The sequence below is a fragment of the Lissotriton vulgaris genome, chromosome 12 (assembly GCF_964263255.1).
Source record: "Lissotriton vulgaris chromosome 12, aLisVul1.2, whole genome shotgun sequence".
NCBI classification, from domain to species: domain Eukaryota; kingdom Metazoa; phylum Chordata; class Amphibia; order Caudata; family Salamandridae; genus Lissotriton; species Lissotriton vulgaris.
The window spans coordinates 600,134,597-600,156,547 of NC_141700.1; the positions used below are offsets into that span (position 1 = coordinate 600,134,597).

General features: G+C 40.6%; 1 protein-coding gene across 2 annotated transcripts in view; it reads right to left on the reverse strand.

The window, feature by feature from the left end:
• Window positions 1–9,408: 9,408 nt before the first annotated feature.
• The window catches only part of LOC147677813 (carbohydrate sulfotransferase 6-like), a 110,727-nt gene continuing 98,184 nt past the window's right edge, over window positions 9,409–21,951 (reverse strand). For both annotated transcript variants that reach the window (XM_086945464.1, XM_086945465.1), the window contains exons 2-3: window positions 21,353–21,435; window positions 9,409–11,949 (exon numbers count right to left, since the gene is read on the reverse strand). In XM_086945464.1, the coding sequence (XP_086801590.1) occupies window positions 10,717–11,919 (1,203 nt within the window). In that variant the 5' untranslated portion in view covers window positions 11,920–11,949; window positions 21,353–21,435 and the 3' untranslated portion in view covers window positions 9,409–10,716. The remainder of the gene's footprint in view (window positions 11,950–21,352; window positions 21,436–21,951) is intronic.

Below are 21,951 nucleotides of genomic sequence, written 5' to 3' on the forward strand. Positions count from 1 at the left end.
AGTGCTCAAATCTTGCAAAAGGACACTAAATGCAAGTCCCCACTCACCTGCTTAGGTCACCAAAGGCAACAAGAGATTCAGCCACAAGGACATTCTTCTCGTAATCAGCAAGGGCAAACCTCAATCCAGGGAGATTAATGGGACCTCACCCCTGGCTGATCACAAAGATTTAACAATGAACAGATCTTTTTCTTGATGTGTGGGGCGATGAAGATGTATGGGGAAAGTGTCAGGGGTACAGATGAACAGAAACAAACTCCCAAGACAGGCTCCACTGGTGAAACTAAGACAGTGAAGCAAAATATCACCACTGCATCTCTTGATAGAGTAGACCAGGCAGTGATTTTAGGAATGCAATGGTAGCAATAGGACACGATCTAAAGACAAATGGTTAGCCCCAAGAGCAAAGTGAGCAAATATTTCAGTAACCCTATAACTGTGCATGTACAAGGGATTTTGACAGCTCCAACCACTTGGAGTGAAGTAACTGAAAACTTTACACAAGAGCATCTGCAGGCGAAAGTGAAAATAGCTTCACCACCAAAAATTACATTAAAGGCATTCTGGTTTATTGGACATCACAGAGGTTAAATTTGACAGGCAAGCCTGGAAACTCAAGGTCAATTTACTTTATACATGCAAGAGATACAACTTGAGGGGTCAGTGAACTGATCAAGACTGGTGGGGTGCATGGTTTAATCTGGAACCTGTTTTGGTCATCTCAAAAGTCCATGGATGGAAAAATAGAATGGAACCACCCTGGGGAGGGGGCGGGGAGGGTGGGGTTGGGTACTGTGAGAAGTGTGTAGTTGTACAGGCCTTAACTTGAGTACTATAAAAGAGCCCCTTTTACTGGTATCACTGTAGGTCCCAGGTTTATATACCATAAAACAGATCCAATACATTATTAACAGGATCGTACATTGGTCCATGGGATTCGGTATGTAAGTCTGATGTTTTCCAAAAATCACAACGCAGGCCCCACCTAAAAAAGATGGTGTAATGACATAGGTGAGGGGAGGGAGTTGGTGGGGTATCTATCCAGAAAAGTAATGCAACTGAGTATTGGGGGAGTGGTATCATTGGGTGTCGAGACAGTATTCTGAAAATAATAAAAAGCACACCACATTTTTCATTCAAAACTCAGGCATTGAGGTTTGTAAATTGTGTAAAAAGAGGTTTATAAAAGTAAGCTGGAAATAAACAGACTAGCGAGTTGGATGCATTCAAACTACAACCAAATCGATGATCAAAAAGTATAGTGTTTTCTGCAGTGATGTGTGTAACCTGCGATATCCTAATATAGGCAATGCATTTGGGTTTTGAAGAGACCATGCGGACTATCACAGAACATACTTAAATCGACATGCATCACATGTGATATTACATATGTCAATACTCCTACCTTCACAAATGTACACAGAAGTCAATGAGTCTTACATATAGGGTTCACATGCACAAACAACCTAAAGTCCCACACAAATAGTGGAGTCAGACAGACATGAAAGGAGGGGCAGACAGTGGGATTTAGTGACAGATTGACAAGGAGATTGAGGGAGGCTTTATGTTCACTTAATGGTTAGCCCAACCACAGAGGAGCAGGGCAAAAATATGAAATGTCAATGCCCATTTGGAAATACTTCAGTTTCCAGGCCCATCCAGTCCTTTCACTCTATGGAGCGATTACCTGTCCAAAACGGTAGATTGGTTTCTATAGGTAATTTCAGTCCTTGGTCTTTAGCTCATGAATTCAGTGGCTTCATCTCTTTTGTGCTCGTGTTTGGCACACTTGGGTCTCTATCAGCGGATGTTCACCACAGACTGTGTATCCAGACCTTCCCCTTTCCAAAACATTCTTCAGGCTTGTTTAGGTCGAGCCTAGAGGCATCGTGCATGCACTGCTCTCAGAGGCATGCTGTATTCTGTCTGTGGATTTTGAACACACCCACCACTTTTCATTGGTTGCTTGGTCTGTCTTTACTAATTTCATAGCTTTTGTTGGTGAATAGTGTCCATTTGTCCCACCTTGTGGCTGTTTTGTTCCTGCCCTGCCGACTGCCCCTGCTACATGGATCCTTTCAGTATGGGCCATATGTTTTGTTTAACTGTACTACTTTTTCTTTCCGCCCTCTTCTTGCCACTGGCTGGCACACAGTGCTGCTTGCATTTCACCTAATCTCCACTTTTCTAGGTATTGTTTTAAGTTGGCACATACGCGTATTTATTTTTACTCATAGCATTTCCTATATTCAAAAAATCAGTGGGTTTCATAATGCTAAGCAATGCTGGTCATGTGCTTAAAACATTTCTCATTGCTGATGTTTTTTTATACCATGGAAGGTTGGACTCACGCACTGGTTGCACCTGGGCATGTATGTCAGGCCAGAGCCACTTCCGCCTTCTGCTCTGACAAGGACAGTGCCCACAACTCCTGCTCTGCTCTCTCTCTTCTTCCTTCTCTTTCTGTCTCGGCCTCGCTCCTCCTCACTTGCTGAATGAAAGCGTTATTTCAAGCAACGGCTCTTACCCTCTCTTTCCTCTCTGTTTCTTTCTCTTTCGGATCCATTTCACAGGAGAACGAACGAAGGATAACCTTTGCTGGAAATGTTGTTTTTTTCTCACATTTTTCTATTCCAAAGTGAAGCCTCAGGACGGAGAAAAAAAAGGTTCAAAATACGACAAAATAACTAAATAAAGCAAGACAGAGTGGTCGCAAAGTGGCCAGATTTGTTTTATTCACACCTGAACACATTAGCACCACTTTACAGAGTTTGCAAGTGAAACGCTACTCTATTTTCTCGTCTTTCTGTTGATGCCTGGAGAGGAAAACGTTTATAGTGATCCTTATCAACTGTTTCCTTGTTTTAGTTTATAAATTGTGTACCGCGACTGTGTTCAGAGATGTGTATTTTTAAGCCATACTGCCTACGTTTGGTAAGGATATAAGCAATAGACATTGAAACGGGTCCCTTACGGGCTCTATAGTCATGCCCTTAAGTGTTCAGGCAAAAGCACTCATTGATTTCTCAATAATGAGTGTAAAAGTGTTAAGGTAACCATGTGGTTCCTGCTTACATTTCACATGCTTTACTTAATCTTGCATTACCTTAAGTGTATGCTTTTTCCAGGATGTTATTACTTTTTGCTTTCAGGCTGCATATTATGCTTGTCTAGTGCATAATTTGAAATGAGTCACATCCAGACTTTTTTAGAGGTGCACAATTGGGTTGTGGCTGAAGGCAGAGCGAGTGGACCTCAGTGGGGCAGTATGGTGGGGGACAGAATGTGGGACTTTGTCCAGAGCTAACAAATTTAGAACTGGGGAACCAGGTTCAGCATTCATGACCAGTCCACCAGACCACTCTCCTGAGGGAGAACATTCCCATGTTGGATCTTAGAAGCCCCGGTGTCTTAGCATCAGCAGGTGTACCCTAGCAGTTGCAAGTGTGGGTTAACCCTGAAGGCCTGTCCACCACAATCCATACAGAAGTTCACCTCCAGTCTTGCAGGCAGGCTTAAGAAGCAGCACCCCCCTTTAGCGACAGTGACTCAGTAACTGAGGTCACAGGACCCTGAAGGCCAGTCTGCCTCACCCATTGGTACCTCCATTTGCAATGCATAATTTGCACTCACACCAAACTAAGTTCGCAAACTTCACGTTCTGTTAAAAATGGTGCCAATTTCAATGTATTCATATACTCCTATTTTAAAAGTAGTTAAATGTTGGCCTTTTGTAAGAAAGCAAATGATAAAAAAGCAAATGGTACATACCTACTTTTGTATTATTTCACTGCCAAGACATATCACATAAACATCTTTAGGAACCAAGCCTTAGACCTGTGCTTGTATTTTGTTGGAAACACTGAGGTCCATGCAACCAATAGTAATACTTGGATGAGACTTTCTGAAATTGATGATTTGTTATAGTCAAGAGGGTGCTGTATTAGGCATGCAGACACACAGCTACACCAAGTGCCTGATTTTGAAATGGTTGAGGTTTACACACAGCTTGAATTCTACCAGAACCACTGAGAGCAGCAGGTACCTTATTAGCACGGTGAAAAACTACATTCCAGATTTTTTTATACGTCTCGTATGCTGCTCAGTCTGTTGAGTTGGAAAGTCAGACAATTCTCGGGCTGCACTCCTTTATAGTTCTTCTATCTCATAAATGTATTTCACAAAATAAGAAAAACATTAAAATGGTAATTATCCTCCCCTCGCCTTTTGAAAACCCCTGAAGATATTCTTGTTTAGTGCAAAATGGGGCTACAATAACAAACCTGTCATGCGCTGCTTTGGTTCCTGTCCAGGGCTGGTGATAATCAACCTTATTCTAGAATGGACAATGTTGTTCATAACTAAGCCATTCCAACAGTATTTTTGACTCCCCTCCCAGAAGGAACCTGACCCAAGGACTGCTCTTTCATGGAAATTAAGCAGCTGGGAAGCCTTGGCGAGGAGCATTAGGAGACACACTGACGGACTGTAAGAGATTTAGCCTGTTGCTTCTTGCTCCATATTCCATAGACATAGTGTACAGAGGTCGACATGTTTCGGTGCAGCACAGGGGCACTGAGCAATCGCCAACAAAACAAGGCACCACAATCAACATACAGTTATATTATTCAGCATTCCATGGAGAGAGAATTGTGCCCTAGCACAAAGAGATACGGCAATGTTACACAACATATACTGTCCGTAACCGAGGAGTTCCATACCCTTATAGAAGAACGAGCCCAAAGGAAGAGTTCCTCTATAAAGTTATGGAACTCTGAAATGACTTGAAATATCCTTATTGTTAGACCTGGCATCTTTTAGTGTGGTTTCCCCTGTCTTTTTGCTTCTGATCTCCTGATTTTGACTGTGTGCTGAATTTAGTTTTTGCTGGCTTTAGGACTCTGGGCACTTCACCACTGCTGACCAGTGCTAAAGTGCAAGTGCTCTGTGTCTTAAACCTAATAGTAGTTAGTTTCTCCATGAATGGCATATTTGATTTACTAGTAAGTCCCTAGTACAGTGCACCATGTGCGCCCAGGGCTACTTGTGGGCCTGGAGCACTGATTTTGCCACCCACATGAGAAGGTATGCAAACATGTCTCAGGCCTGCCACTGCAGAGCCTGTGTGTGCAGTTTAAACTGCCATTTTGACCTGGAAAGTTCACCCACTTGCCAGGCTCAGACTTTCTCTTTAATTACATGTAAGGCACCACTAAGGTAGATCCATGGGCAGGGTGCAGTGTATTTAAAAGGTGGGTCATGTACTTGTGAGTTTTACATGTCCCAGTAGTGGAAAACTGCTAAATTTGTTTCTCACTAAAGCAAGGCCTATCTCTCCATTTGCGCTGCCTTGTAATATTTTACAAGTCTATCTTCCAATTGGGAGAAGATAGAAAATTGGAGTTTGGGGTTTCTGGACTCACAATTAAAAAAACTCATCTTTTAGTTAAGTTGTTTTTTAAATTGCAGGTCTGAAAATGCCACTTTTTCTTCTTCCTTAACCATTCTTTGCCTCTGCCTGGGCCTAGAATACACTTTTAGGTTGGATGATAGTTGGACTTTGTGTATGAATTCACTCTAGACAGTCACATTCAAAAGGAGCTGAGGTGTGCCTTGCATATCCTGATGGACCATCACCAGCCTAATGAGCCTTCCTGAGCTAGGGTTGTGGGAGCTGTTGGCACTTACACCTGAATAGGGCTGTGCCTGTCCCTACACTAAGAAGTCGCCACCCCATGTAGTGTGTCTGTAGCTAGGGCCAGGAAGGGCAGGGTATTGTGCACTACAAATACATTTTTTTGAAGTCTCCCTACTTCAAAGGTCAAATTGGGAATACGTTCTGGACCTCTGACACCATTTACCCATAACACTTTTGGGCTGAGGGCATTCTGCCAGGAAGAAGAGCTGTTGTGCTGCCAGGAGGGGCTGCCACTTTGCTGTTTGCTTTGCTGTGTTGACCTGCTGCTTTCTGCCCTTTAAGTGAGAGGACTGGGCGTTGCTGTCTACATCCTGCCTTCTAAAATTTCTCCAAGGGCTTGAGTTGAGCTTGCCTTCTGTTGGAAGTCTCAGGGTCAAAGAGTTCACCTGTAGCACCTGGGATCCTCTGCTGAGAGCCCTACTTGCCAAGTGGTGCCAAATCCAGTTGCTGGACCCTTGGAAGGGAGTTTCAGTGTTACAAAGAAGAAACAGACACCAAGCAACTTCGGAATCGGTGGCTGACTGCAACTTTGACGCAGTGTCGCTGCCTGCACTGAAGTCTGGTACCTGCTCGACGCAACAACCTCGATCTACAATGCAGACTCCGACAACACAGGAGCATCTCTGAAGAACCGCCTCTGCGGGAGCCCCGAGCACCGCACTACCGAAGTCCTTGATGTACCACTTCAACTCGGCACTTGTGATCCAGTGGTTCGACCTCGGCGCTGCAGAAACAAAGACTCGGAGCTTGACCTTCAACGCCTCATTGACACTGCAGTGCCATCGGAACAGACGCCTCACCGTCAGCAACACTCACCTCCCATGTGTAACGCATCGTCCCTGGGCACCAAATTAATCATCAACACCGCACAGCAGTAAGGAACAGAGGGTGACATTGGCAACTGCTGCATCACCTCCCTTGCACCTCTCAACATCACTGGATGTTAGCAACTCCACGACCCTGCACTGCAGCCAGGACTCAATGCTTCACTTGCTTCAGTGACGCCTCACCTCCTGTGTGCAATGCACTGTCCTGACGTGCCAACAACCTCTATCGTAAAGAAAAAGTTACCCACAAGACCATCAATCTAATAATATCTAACTCAAAAAATTGTTCCTCCAAACATCAATAACTTGACTTGTTCTGATTTGAAAACTACTTCAAAAGTGTACACAAATTTAGATCGCACCAATAGAAATAATCAAAACATTAATCTTCAAGATTTAAATAAGTGTGGAAATACAAGGTATCATGTTTCTTGTTCTATTCATTTTTTATGAACACTTTACATGTACTGTTTTACACACCTTCACAAAAGGTTACACTTGATACCTCATAAATCAAAGACAAGACATGTACATACCAAAATACATTACATCACATCAAACACTCGACCAAGCACAGGAAAGGGAATGGGACTATTATTGAATGCTACAATCACCTTCTGAACATCTAACTGAAGAAATGGAATTAAGCATGTGAAAACAATCTCTGTGAACAATAGTAAAAGGTGTGTGCATCCATGCATCTCTAAATCATCAAGTTGCAAAGCAATAGATGTTACTGGAAAGAGAAGCAAGCACTGCCCTGAAAGGACCAAAGGCTTCAGAGACTATGTTCTACCAGTGGGCATCAGGAACCAAATCAATTCTTCAAAGGGAAGGAAAAGAAAGAGAACCAAAACATGAACAACAACTACAACCTGTCAAATTTAAGACTCAGCCTTGTTTCGAAATTATATTTTATTGAACACAATTTGAGACTCATAACATTTTGATAATTGGCTGAACCTCTCTAGGCAAACGTAACGTGGCCTTATCCTGTTACGTCCAGGTATCGTAGTTACTGCCAACATTCAAGAACATTTAGAAAATGTGAAAAATTATGCTTGGAGATTAAAGGGTCACGTCTTGAACTTATTGTGAAATACTTGTGAATCAGGTTTTGAGGAAACAACACGTTGACTTCAATTTGCAAGTACATTTTGTAACAATGTGTGTCAGATTTCAGTTTACACGACCACCCAGTCCTTTACAAGCCCTCATAAAGCATCATAGCCTTTCACATATTGCACCATGATTTTAATACTTTGTTCTGATGAAATACGACATACTTATTTTTATTTCGTGCCGTCTTGTCACACCTCCCTTCTACTCACATCTTCTCATATTATCTGTAAAGATTCTTTATCTAACTATATTTACTGATTACCCTGAGATGTCTGATCCTTGACAGCCCAGTGTAAGTTCTGCTCCAGCAACCCAAAACTTCATTAAAAATAGATCTTTTTTGCAACTTTGTGAGAAAATGGAGCCCCAACCCCACTGACCCCACCGGGTTCTCACCCATGTACTGTTCTTTTAATCATCCAGCAGGGGAGGGCAGGCCCACAGGGGAGTGCATCTTTGAACAAAAAACAGTAAAATAAGATCTTACTGCTGTAGCCAGTCGCAGGCTACTTCATAATTGTACTGTGCACTTTGTTATATGGGCATAATAGGTAGACTAAGCATGAATGGGAGAAATGCGCACAGTTACTTTGGCCATTAAGAAACCCCCCCCCCCCTTTTCTTTCTGTCTCCATGCTGTGCTATTCTATGTTATTTTGTTTACCTCTTCCTTGTATTCATAGCATCGAATATACTACATCAATGGAGGACGGTGGGGGAAGATTATGCAGCAGCCCACAATTGGTCTTGATAATTTTTAATGCGGCACCTACTTTCCTCCTCCACAGACCTTGAAAACAGAATGGCTACACTGACCTGCCAGGGTCTGCCCTAGGGGTTACATATGTACGAAAAATACATGAAGCAAAGTCCATCAAACTTTAGAAAAATGGAAGGACCCATCAAACCTGAGAACACCTACCAAAATTGGATGCACTGAAGTGATGAAGATTTGGTTTGTCTGGAGCTACCCTTCGCCCATAATGTACAATCTTCGCATGGCACCACAAGGAATCAGTCAACTAGGCACTTCCATGCACTACATGCAAATGAGTGGATAACATCTAATTATTTCTAAGCATCTTCGCATAGAGCACCCCTCATCTCAAAAAAGCCCGGGATACAGCAACGACTGAATGTCCATGAGCTTTCTGAAGCTGCGTCCAGACAGAATGCCTACAATTAATCAGCACAGTTTCTATCATACTCTTCATGTGGATGCAGGAGCTCTCCTCTGGTGGGATTTTCCTCCACCGAGTTGCACCACCTTTGATCTGAAATTGAATATTCGGTAACAAAATCACTTTCAGTCATTGTGATGTGTCCTGCTTTAGTCTGATCCTGATTCCTGCTCAGACTTTGACTATGGGCCTGATTTAGATCTTGCCGGGCGGGTGACTCCATCATAACGGTGACGGATATACCATCTGCCTAAATAAAAATCCCACCCTACCCTATAGGATATCTATTTCAGTGGACTGGATATCCGTCATCATTGTGATAGAGTAACCTGTCCGCCAAGTTCTAACTCAGGCCCTTTGTCTCCTAATATTTATTTACAGATCTAAACTATTATATGCTTTGAAAAGGTCCAAGGGCTGACGAGCCAGGAATAAAACACATGTCGGCTATTATAAAGTACATCTTTCCCCTCGCCAATCTTACGTCCTATACTGGCTTGTCTGGACTTTTTTCTTTTTTGGTTTGGTAAACTTTATAAACAATATTTCTTATCTCTTAATCAAAAAGCTAAGAGCCTTATTTTTGTTTTTTTGATGTTTCTTTACTAATGATATCTTTGGGGGCTGTAGTTGGGGTTTCCTTTTACCAGCAAATATGTTTTCCCCCTTTTCTAGACGTGTTATTGGCCTCAAAGACTGAAAAATTGTCAAGCCCTCCAACACGCAAAGATCTTAGCTACAAAAAAAGCCAAACTGACACCAATGTGCAATCCGTCACATGACCTTGATATTAAAGAAAAGAATTACATGTTTCACCGGTTGCAAAGAAAAAACAGTTATCTTATGTTTGAAGCAAGGAGAATACTTCCGATGATCATTTCGATGGAACATGGGATCAAAGAGCAGAGTGCATGCAGATGCCAGTTTCCAGAGACGAGTACCCACTAAGCCTTGGAATCTTGCCATACGACCCATGTGTAGTTGGTCCTTGCTGTTCATGATCCTGCTCTTCCTATTATAATTGTGTGGTTAATGTAACAATTAATGTTGGATTTCACCTAGTTCAATCATTCCTCTGTATTCATGTCTTAAGAGTTACACAACTGGACATCATTACTTTACAAATCAAATAACTTAAATATTAATTCACTTTAGACAAACAATAGGAGTCTGTGTGCATATAGCACAAGTCCTGGGGTACACACTTTCACTTGTGGATAACAAAAGCATGGATAACATTTAACAGGTAATGTTTCGAGATTTTCTTTACAAGTGTATTTGGTCCAACAGCAGAGCACTGTCATGGTGCCTACTGCATGCTTGAATTTTGATGATCTAACCTCTGTTTGTGCTTTTGGATATGTTATTTTTTATATTGATTAATGATGGGTAAGAGAATGGCTTCCAATTCTGTCCTTTGCTGAGATATAGGCCAAATGATGTAGCAGCTAACTCTAGTGCTATTATTAATTGAAACAACCTGTAATTTAAGAAAGCTTGACAAAGCATCTGGTAGCCTTAAATGATTCTGGTACCTCTAATATGGGCACACTCCTTATCTCACAGGAGCAGCTCAGCGCTTAATTTGTTCTCAGATGCTTTGGTTTACTTAGCTGGCTGCCATCAGTTGATGGACATTTATTATATCATTCAATCCAAAGTTAGTTGAGGATGTTATCTTGAGGTGAGCTGTAATGAGCCACAAAGTCTTTCATGAGGACCCTCTGTGAACTGATATTTCAGTACACAGTTGTTAGATTTACTTCCCTCCTTTGTAGAAGAAAAGGTGCTTGAGAAGTATCTGGCCTAGATTTACAACTCTTCACTGTACAAAATCTAAACCGTTCACAGTAAATAAATACAACATTTAACACCTTTAAGGAACACTTTATTTCACTTTTCTTTCCTTAATTGATGACCAACTAAATTGGTATTGTCTTCTTGGTAACACTACCTCATAGGATAAGTCCTTTTGCTCCATCTCAGAATCCACCAAGTGATAGCCAAGCATGGTCATGGCACCCTTGCAAACTTCTTGAATTTTTTGTATTTTCTCGAATGGGACAGCATTTCTCCATGCCTGGGAAACATTCACTGCATCTCTTGAGGTGGTCTTGAAGGCTTCCCTTTTCTTTCCAGGACCTTGCCCATGGGTGATGTTGAAGAGCCAGCTCTCCAGTTTCTTGGTTGGCTTGAGTTGGGCGAACTCATACATGGCAGAGATTTCAATGGTGGGATCCCGTACTAGATCTTCAAATCGTACCATCATGTAACGGCCCTTCAGAAAATCAGGAGTTTTTTGAGTAGCGGTTTCATAAATCTGGACGTGGCTTCTGCAGATCTGCTGCATAACTTCAAATTTGTTGTCATCCACTTTTGTGCCGTTGGTATTGAGCACAATCCCATTGTCACGTCTCAAGGCTTTTACAGTCTGTTCCCGTGATCTGACTACAGCCCTTGGATCCCGAATTAAGTGGATGATTTTGAGGTTGAGGGACGGATCCCTAAGAAGGGGGTAAAGCACTTTGAGGTCAAAGAAACGGACTTCTTTCAGAACAACATGACTGTAGGTCTTACACGCTTGTTCGACTCGTTCAAACGGGTATTTTCCACAAAGCGTTTTACAGGTCATTTCACTTGTTATTTCTGTACGCTGAAAAGCATCACAGGCAGGGACTGAACAGAGGGCTCTGCTGACGGCCCACTGAAAAAGATCTGACACGTTTCGCTTTATATGCATGTAAGCATCAAAGACTGACATGTCACACAAAAACACAGACCGGATCAAATCCCTCACTGCCATATGGAGGACATTGGCACTGTTCTGGTACATGGCTACCCACGCATGCCATGCTGGCTCCATCAGGTAGAAGACATCAGGATGCTGGCCGAAAAGTTGTCCAACAAAGGAGGAGCCTGACCTCCAGGAAGAAAGTATTAGTATGTGAACTTTGTCTGGTCTTGTCTTGTCTGGTCTTTCATCTATCTGAGGCGAAGAAGTGCCATTCCTTGAATACATTACAATTACAAATGCTGCTTGGATCATGAGAATCACCGCAACAAACATGCTGATGCCCCGAAGTCTTGCCATGGCTCTTGAAGTAAAGTGTCTTCACTTGCACTAAGAGAGACAGGGAGAGAGAGAGAGAACAAACAAAAGATTTTAATGTTTCCAGAGAGTGGGATCTTGAATATATTTAACTCACATCAAAGAACACAGGGTAGGGTTATAAAAGAACAAAGAATAAAGTAACTTTTACAACTATAAACTTAACTCAAATTGCAGCTAACACTATTAAAAAAGACAAAGGTTCTCAGACATTGCAAGAGAAATTTTCAGGTTAAATGGTATGTGGCATGACAGCTAGAGCCCGATTGTCATTGCGGTCCATTTAGTGTGTCACCAGAGGGCTTTGGTGGACAACATTTAGGTCTTTAGAAGTCCCAGTGGAGTTTTACCCACTATGTGCTCTGTGATTATATAGAATATTTTAGCTGTGTTGCCAGGTGCTGCGTAAAGACGTTTGCAAGCAGGGCTGAGCATGAAGACAAAGTAGGTGTTTATTTGTTAGGGCAAGTGTTTTGATTTCCTGTTGCTTGAGGTGTATTGGTTGCAAGTGTGTGTGTGTAATTTAATGTATAAATGTTGTTAGTTGACACTTAAATCTGAATTGACAGGAGCGCCAAGACCACCTTAAATCTGAAGGCAGAAACCAGGGATTTTCCATGTTTACTTTAATTTTCTCCATAGGTCTTCTATCATTTTACTTGAACAGCTCTAAAAGAGACACAAGGCACCTCTTCGATAGGCACTCAGGAGGTGCGTTCTTCATGAAACTAGAGGCGATCAGATGCACATCCAATGCCAAAAGGGGTTCAGGTAAACTCCAGGGGACTTACAAAAGACTGGTATGGCTACTAGAGGTAGGACTGTGAAGAATGATAGCAAGAGAGAGGGGATTAACTGGTGGAAGGGCTATTGCCAATGAAATGAAGGTCCATGCCCCATGTGGCCACTAATATTCAATGTTGTCAATCCATAGCTGCAATTGCTGGAGATTATTTTTGCAATAATGACAGCACGCAATAATGACTGCACTCAGGAGCAGGAACAAGGATCGTACGCATTTTTGGCCTCACCGAGCAGCCAGGAAGGATTGGGAATTTGTTATAAAACCCCTGCCTTGACCAAGGGTAGAGTGGTGTGGCACGGGCTATTGAGTTAAGACTGATTGAAGAAGGTGTGGTGGGAGCTAAGGATAAGGTTTTATTATGACTCCAACCCTGCCATCACTTGTGGAAGGTGGAAATGAGATGTAAATAAGAGCATGAAAACTTATATAGATGAGAGTCTTTGGCTTGGAGATGTACTGTGTGATGTTGTCAATTATGTAATGTAGAACTGTATGTGTGGACGTTATGTTGGAAATAGCACGTCACTGGGCCATAAGTTAAGGATGAATGAGGATGGGGCAGTAGGAGCTCATCGTAGGGCCTAAACATAACTTGTTAATTTTGTATCTTTTAGGCGTAGAATGTTCGTCACCATTACACCTCCAGAAACAATAATTCCCCTTTTTCTTCAGCCAGGTCTTTCAGTTAATATCATGCTAAAGTGGGACCAAAAGAGGAGATTGGGGTTATGAGTCAATTGAGTGTAACCCAAGGTATGAATCTAGAGATACCTTTTAGGAATCCCATTTGCAATTGACCCTAAATTGAAGACCATGAATGTGGGGAAAGTCCAACGAAGTCTGCTACAATTTTATGGCCTGAAATTGTTAAATGGGGAATTTTCATTAGAAACTCAGGCTAAGTACAAGTTACAATTAAATATTAGGAAATTGCTAATTGAGTGCCTATTGGTCTCATCTCCCTTGGTAGGAGGTGACTGGCTTGAAAGTAATAGTTACACCTGCAGTATTGGCTCTATCATCACCGATGAGTAAACAGTCTTGCTTTAGAGCGCATCAATTTATCCAACTTTATAGCAAAAATGTGGGCATCATATGTTTGCTAACAAGAGCACAATGTAACAATGCTTGCACATTTTGTATATTAGTCCTCTAGGTTATAAAGGACAAGATGCCCACATTTCATTCATTTATCACAATTACATTATGGGGTGATAATTTTTTGTGCTACTGCTGGACCCTATTAGAGGGGAACAGGGCATGCAGGGGCTACTGGGCCCAGCTGTAGGGTCCGGGATCCTTTGCCTCTAATATCCTGGGATCCATCCCACTAGGACTCTGCAACCCTGGGCTAAATTCAATCCATTCTGCACTTGACACTCAGTGGTAGCGATGACGAGCACTTACATGCTTCTCAGGGATATAGTGCTGAAGCTCAGAACTCAACAATCACCCAGCATAGCAATAATGGATTGTACATCCCAGGGTGTAACTTTGATAAAGAAAAGTACAATAATACACACTGAAAAGTCAATACTCTACAGAATAGGCACAAGAACAATACTTCACTGTTGTTATGGCAACCGCACCTGGGGTTCCATGCACCCCTCTGCTCTATCCGCTCTTCTCGGGTGTCCCTCCTACGTAGGCCATGCAGGTTCTTCTCTTTCTGGATTTGAGTTCTATCTGGGCAGGTATCACAGCACAGGTGCGGATTACCTCTTGTACTAGTTTGTCTGCTCAGTTTGCTCAGCAGTCCTTAAGTGTTATTTCTCATCACTACAAGAGAGTCGTTTTGGGCCTTCTTTGCATGTCTGACTTACTCCCTCTTTACGGAGAAGACAACCTGACCTGACCAGGCTTTGAAGTGCTTAGTGGCAAGTAACACACTTCTCTGGAGCTAAATATCAGAGTTAAATAGTTAGCAGATTAGTAATATGTGCTTTATTGTTTCATCGTGGGTTAGTTGTGGTAAGTTTGTGCTCTTGAGTTCTTGTGTGCCCAGAGCTACCTTACCATAGTAACAAACATCCAACATAGATTCTATCACATCCAACATAGATTCTATTTAACAAGGCTGCAAATAGTCACACTGCACTTTTTGGTTGCCTTTCCCAAGATGGGCTTTTCTTCCCCAAAGTTACCCAAATTAACATGCCATGGCTAGTCCAACCAGTACAGCATGCATTTTTGTTTTGTAATTTACGTAGGAATCCGAGGAAACAAATATTGTGGCCACTGTATTTAAAAGAAAAAATCATTTATCATAAAGATGCTTTTCATTTTATCTGTAACCTAGATAATGTGAATGTATGCTATTGAGTCTCTCTCTACGTTTCTTATGCCGTCCTAAGAAGGAAAGAGCTTCTACATATGGATTTTTTAAGATATGGAAATGAGTAGCCAAGGATATTACACCCTTAACAGTGTTAATATATGGCAATTATTTATCCCCTATCCAATGCTTCTGATAATGTTTTTACACTCATTGGCTATTGAGTTGATTCCTAGTCTGGTGTTCGGTGTTCCGGGTTTTATATATTTAATCTGTCTATGTCCTGAGACCCTTTTGTAAGAATTGTAGTTAGCTATTTTTAAATATGAATGTTTTATTAACATCTTTGTAGATTTTATGAGTGACTCTCATGAATATTTTTATCCGAATAAAAATGTATTGATGATGATGAGTTCTTGTGTGTTTAGTAGTGTTTGGAGTAGAGATAGAATGTTTAGAATGGATTGTAAAAGGGGAAGTTGAAAGTTGTTATTGGGAGTAGTGAATTGGCTAAAGGGAGGGGGAAGTTTGAAAAGGATGTTTGGCAATTCATAGTATCTAGAAAGGTTTGGAATGGGTCTGAGAGAGGAAGAATGGAGCGAAGTTTGAAGAGAATAGAGCTTTTTCCCAAATGTATTAACAAATAAGTGAAATTAACTTATACATATTTACATACACAGACACTTAGTAAATTTGCTTATGTTAATGCATCTACTTACAACAGGAAGGATGGTTTGAGGTACAAGGACAAATGTATAAAAACCACCTCATCTCCATACCCTGAGAAGCATAGTTTTTCATGAGTATCTACTATCTATCAAGGAATAGTAGTACATGCAAGATATGTATTTCTGAAAGTCGCATTGTGCCTGTTTGATAACAAATCTGCAACTATCATATTCTATACACAAATAGAAGCGTGTACTATTGACAATTGTTCCTAATATATAGGTTATGGTCATGTAAAAGTGAAAAAAACAGTGTGCAGTAGTTGTCATTCTCAAACCTTTATTACTATCTGCACATTGTTTTTATTCTTGAATTTCAGGAGTCACAGTAGGACATATTTACACTTTGTAAAGCAATAGCTATGGACATTACAAATTACGTAATTGTTTGATGATGTATTACTAGTTGAATTATCAATGAATTGTGGAACTACTTCGTTTTTTCACAGTAATCATAATGATGTTAAATTTTGTGTTCACTAAGTTGGAAAAACGACAAGATGGCGTCAGGTTTCACTTATCAAGTCATGCGGCCATGTAATCCTTTTTGCGGTTTATAAATTTGCCAATACTTAAGCTATGTACTAAGGTTGAGTCGCTACCCGTAAGCAAGGCCATAAGCCGAAACGTGTAGGGTTTGGCATAAAAAACACTTGAGATTCTGGTGTGTTTCTGTATTATGAGTACGGAGTTCTCAAGTTGAGCTATATATAGCTATATATATAGCTCGACTTGAGAACTCCGTACTCATAATACAGAAGCACAAGCACCCCAGAATCTGAAGTGTTTTTTTATGATTTATTTATATACACATATATATATATATATTCATTCTTTTGTATCTAAATGTATTGTAATATTTCCTTATAATCAGATTTACACATTGTGACATATATGTGTTCATAGAAAAGAGGCATAAAACCATATACACACACACTCCTGCACTTATGTTAGGTAAATAAGATGTATTTATTATGTACTAAGATATACATATATATGTAATACAAAATACATAGATGTCTTGTTATACCGCAAATGTTTACCTCTTTGTTTGCTATCACTAAAAATTAAACACATATGTACCTGTATACAGACATACCGACACATCCAGATCTAGCTACGTGTATAGTATTATCTATATATATCATACACACATATAAGCATCATACTTAATAATGTTGATGCACAAGGAATAAATTCATATATATCTACATCCAATCCATATGTACATGCTTGTAATAATAGTTATATGTTCAGACAGAAATGGACAAAGTATTTTGCCATTTGTACAGCAACGTTTTTAAGCATAGGATTAGCACAGGGCTATCCACGCCGAGCTGTAAAATGACAAAAGTCATTTACCACTCCAGGCACAATATTACAGCTTTGGATTGGTAAAATACCATCCAAGCCAAACTGAAATGAATAAAAGCAACCCCTGACACGTGTTTCGCTGCCATTTCTATCTCGGCGTGGATAGCACTGTGCTAATCGGCTGCGACGATAAGTCTCCGCAAGACCTGGCACACTTTCTGTTTTTTTGCCCTTTTTATGCTGTACCAAGGAAACTATGCTTGAAACCCTGTTTGAAAAAATTGAACTTCCAACAATTCCGTCCTGCACAACACTTCTTACAGCTGCTAAATTGTGATTACACTTTGTTTATATGTAGTTTTTTAAGAATGGCAATCAAATTTAGAAACAGTATGGAAGGATAATAATACTGATACATGAACTGTTATTTATAACTGTTGTTAAAGGAACACTATTTTTAAACGGTCTTCAATGTTTTGATATAGTGCTGTATTCTTAACTCTGTGATTTTTATCTGTAATTGATTACTCTTTTTTAAGATCATGTGTTTGTCGTGTTATTATCTGTAATGTAAATACTTTTATGGTTGTCAAATCGAACAACCGAATAAAGTTATTTGACTTGACTTGACACTGTGCTAATCCTTTGCTTAAAGACTTTGATAGACAAGCAGATATTTGAGGTGAGCAAATTTAGAGTGTTCTTCTTTTTTGTATATCTATATATATATATATGTATATATATATATATATATATATATATATATATATATATATATATATATATATATATATATATATATATATATATATATATATATATATCCAAGCTCCAGGTTACACCAAAGAAACGAGTCACTCTTAAAAGCGGGTGCTTTATCGCGATGGTGTCCGCATTCATATAACAGCTCCAAATTCCTGCCAATACCCAGCCGGGTTCAGGAAAATAGCACTCACGAGCACAGCAGTAAATCAGCAAGGGGGTTTATTTAGAACAAACGCGTTTCGGGAGTAAACTCCCTTCGTCAGTATTCACATCAGAAAAGCAGTATGCGGCACCATTATCTATGTTTGTGCAAATAATCAAAACAAACAAAGGACTTTGCCACTAACGCAACATTGAGCGCCATCTTATAGTGTCTAATACAAACACTGCATCGAACTGCTAACTAGTCAGTTACACCAATTATAAAGCCGTGTATCGGCACAAGTACTGTTCTCAGAAATCAACCACATTTAAATAAATGATCGGAAACAAAGTAAATCCGAACTGTGTGGACGTGAGAACAAATCGTTGTGAAACACAACACAATCCCTTGGTAATTGTCACATGATAGATGTGAACAAGTCAGGTCAGGTGAATCTTGCCGTGGATCGGCAATTGTAGCCTCACAGGGCTGCCAAAGTAATGGTGTGAATTCAAACAGAAGCAGTTCTTAAAAGCAAGTGTGAATAATAATTAGGGCGCAGCTACAATCATAAACCCGTGTTACCTAGAATATAATACATGTCAAAAATTCATACTGTACTGTTCCACATACATAATACTGTAATCCAACATTATCAACCCAAGTGAGAGGCCAGTTCTTCTCCCATATTCAGACCTTTAGGCGCCTTAGTCTCTAGATCTATAATATATCAAGACTCTAATCTCCTGAGTGTAAGAAGTCTGTTGCCTCCTCTTGGATTCTCCCCTACCTGATCCAGGCAGAAGTACCTCAGGAGATTCCTGTCACTGTTGTGTCTAATGGCAAAATGACGGGCCACCGGATACGAAAAGTCTTTATTAGCGATGGCCCGCATATGTTCCAATACCCTTAACTTAACAGGATTGATGGTGCTTCCGATGTACCTTAACATGCAGGGGCACACTAGGCAATAGACGGCATGGTCAGTGTGGCATGACATAAATTTGTTAATTTTCTTCCCACCTTTGCAGCCTGTAACCTCATAAGTGAGTGTTCTTTTGCTAGCATAACAGGCTTTGCATTTTCCGCAAGGGAAAAAGCCTTTCGCGTCCTTTAAAGTGCCCAGTTGTTTGTCCATGGGTTGTAAGTGACTATGAACTATTTGATCGCGTAGCGATCTCGCCTTTCTGAATGTTATTAGTGGTGCATTGGGAACATCAGGCCCTACAATTTGGTCGGATTTTAGAATATGCCAGTGCTTGGACATAATTGATCTTAGCTTAAAAGAGTCCGCAGAGTAAGGTGTTATCATACGGAATCTTCCCTCTGTCGTGGGGCCTTGCTTTTTTACAAAAAGGCTGGTACGGGGTACCTTCCTGACTTTGTTTAAGGTGTCTTGGAGAAGATTCAAATTATATCCTCTCATTAAGAATCTCTCTAAACTCTCGTTGGCTGCTTTTTCAAAGTCCTCAATCTGACTGCAATTGCGTTTAAGCCGCAAAAATTCCCCGTACGGAATATTGTTGATAAGTCTGCGGGGATGACTGCTGGAGGCGTGTAATACGCTGTTTCCCACAGTGGGTTTGCGGTAGAGTTGGGTACAAATGCGTCCATCTCTGACACTCACTTACAGGTCCAAATAATTGACCCTTTCCCTGTTGACTTTGCCAGTGAATCTCAAGTGGTATTCATTGTCATTGAGTATTTGTATGTACTGATTGGCTTCATCGATCGACCCGCCCCACACTAGGAACAGATCGTCTATATATCTGCTCCATGCCACCACTTTGTTGTTCCAAGTGGCATGCCTGGGGGCCCAGGCTACCTGCTCCTCCCACCAGCCCACGAATAAATTTGCGTAGCTGGGGGCGATGCAGGAACCCATGGCCGTACCAGACAATTGGCGGTAGATGATGTCCTGAAAGAGAAAAATATTATTATGCAAGCAAAATGCAATTAATTCCAATAGCATTTTGTTGTGCATTGCATATTTGAGTTCTCTTTTGTTTAAAAAGTATTCCACTGCATGGAGTCCCTGTTCGTGGTCTATACAAGTGTATAAACTTGTGATGTCCAATGTAATCAGTACATATGATGGTTGCCAATCCAAGAGTTCCACTTTCTCAATGAAATCCGTGGTGTCTCTGATGTATGACTTCAAAGACAATACAAAACTGAACAGATGGTGGTCTAGGAACTTAGAGAGATTCTCAGTCAGTCCTCCCATGGAGGAGATGATGGGTCTCCCTGGGGGGTCATGAATGTTCTTATGAACCTTGGGGAGGTGATAGAAACAAGGTAAAATAGGGTTACTTGTCTGTTTCTAAAGACAAGTAACCCTATTTTACCTTGTTTCCCATCATCATAAGTTTCATGGAGCTATCCACAGAGAGCGTGTACAGAATTTGATTGTGACCAGATCTGTGTTGGAGATAAGCTGATGAGTTTAACAAGGGTGAGTTGTGGTTTCTTGTGTTGGAAGGCAACTAGGTAGTGATCTGACCATGTGAATGGTGTAATCATTTGGAACATGATTAAGTATGGGCTAGTGAAAATGAAATGTAAGGTGTTTTGTGCAATGTGTGTAGTATTGGAAATGAGCTGTTGTAGGTTGTGTGTGTCTAGGTTAGTGAAGATGGCTTTGGTGTGTGGCATATTAGTTTTGTCAAACCATATGTTGATGTCGCCAAGGATGCATAGGTTTGAACATATTGTAAGAAAGTTAGAGATTGTGTCTAGAAATGTGTCTGGGAATGTTCAAGTGGCTAGGTGGTTGTTGGTAAAGAAGATGAAAGTCATAGGAGAAGAATTGGGGTAGGGTTGCATCTGACAAGGACGGCCTCATAACCTTGTATTGACATATCTTTAGCTTTGGTGAGATTGGTTGTTTTCTTAGGAATGACGGGTAAGCTGCCGCCTCCTCTTTTGCCTATACAATTTTGTGTCACAGTTTGATAGTCTAGTATAACTGTTTCATGCAACACTGATGTTTTATCTTCCCCAGCCATGATTCAGTTATGAAAAGTATGCACACAGCAGCTGTATAAAATAAAACCGCACAATAACAAGAAGGGTTTTTGACCCCAGAATCATGACAGACAGTATGGAGACACACTTAAGTGTAGAGCTCGTTTCTTCATTGTTCCATTTTTAAGAATAAATGCACGTGGAAGCAATTTTCTTTCATTTATATGCACTAATCAGTAAATAATGCAAATTTAGAATCTTGTTTTGATGCACACAGACTATCTTATAAAGTGGGTCATCCCTCTTATCAAAATGGGTTCTCCTTTTATTGCCCTTGCAGTTTCTGTGGTATTTCTAGTCTGCCACGCTATCAGCATTTTTTGTATGGATTGTGATTAAAACTCATATAAAATTGTTACCTGTTTACTTATCTCCTGCATCCCAGGTTAATTCTTGTACAGTTGTGTGGCATCTGAATAGGTCTGGTCCGAATTGTATAAAGCTGAAATATAAATACAAAATAGTTTTTAAAACACCATACAGAAAGCAAGAAGGAGTAAAGACAAACAGAAAGTTAGGGCAGTACATTAATTCAGCAACTGACTTCAACAGCTACAGAAGACATTTTAGACCAGCAAAAAGACAGAATAAGAATGTTTGGTGGAAATTGCTAGCATATTCATAAAATTGCATTTTTCATTTTATAGCACTTTTATCCAAAATGATTTTATGTGCAACTGGGACAAAATGGAGTGATTATCTTTGATTTAAAACTCAGTGTGGGCTAGTGCAATAGCTGGATTTTCCTGGTAATGGTGCACAAAAAGTATGGGGCTTTAAAAATTCCACACTGCTGTTTGCAGATGACACACTTATTTCCAAAACTCCTGCTGATTTACAAGCTTTTGGTGGGTCGTTTTTTTTTTATTTTTTTATTTCTGCAGTGGCAGGGGGCTGGAGTGGAATAGTAAGAAGAGCTTTTAATCCTTATAGATATGTGAAAAGCTGCATCAGGACA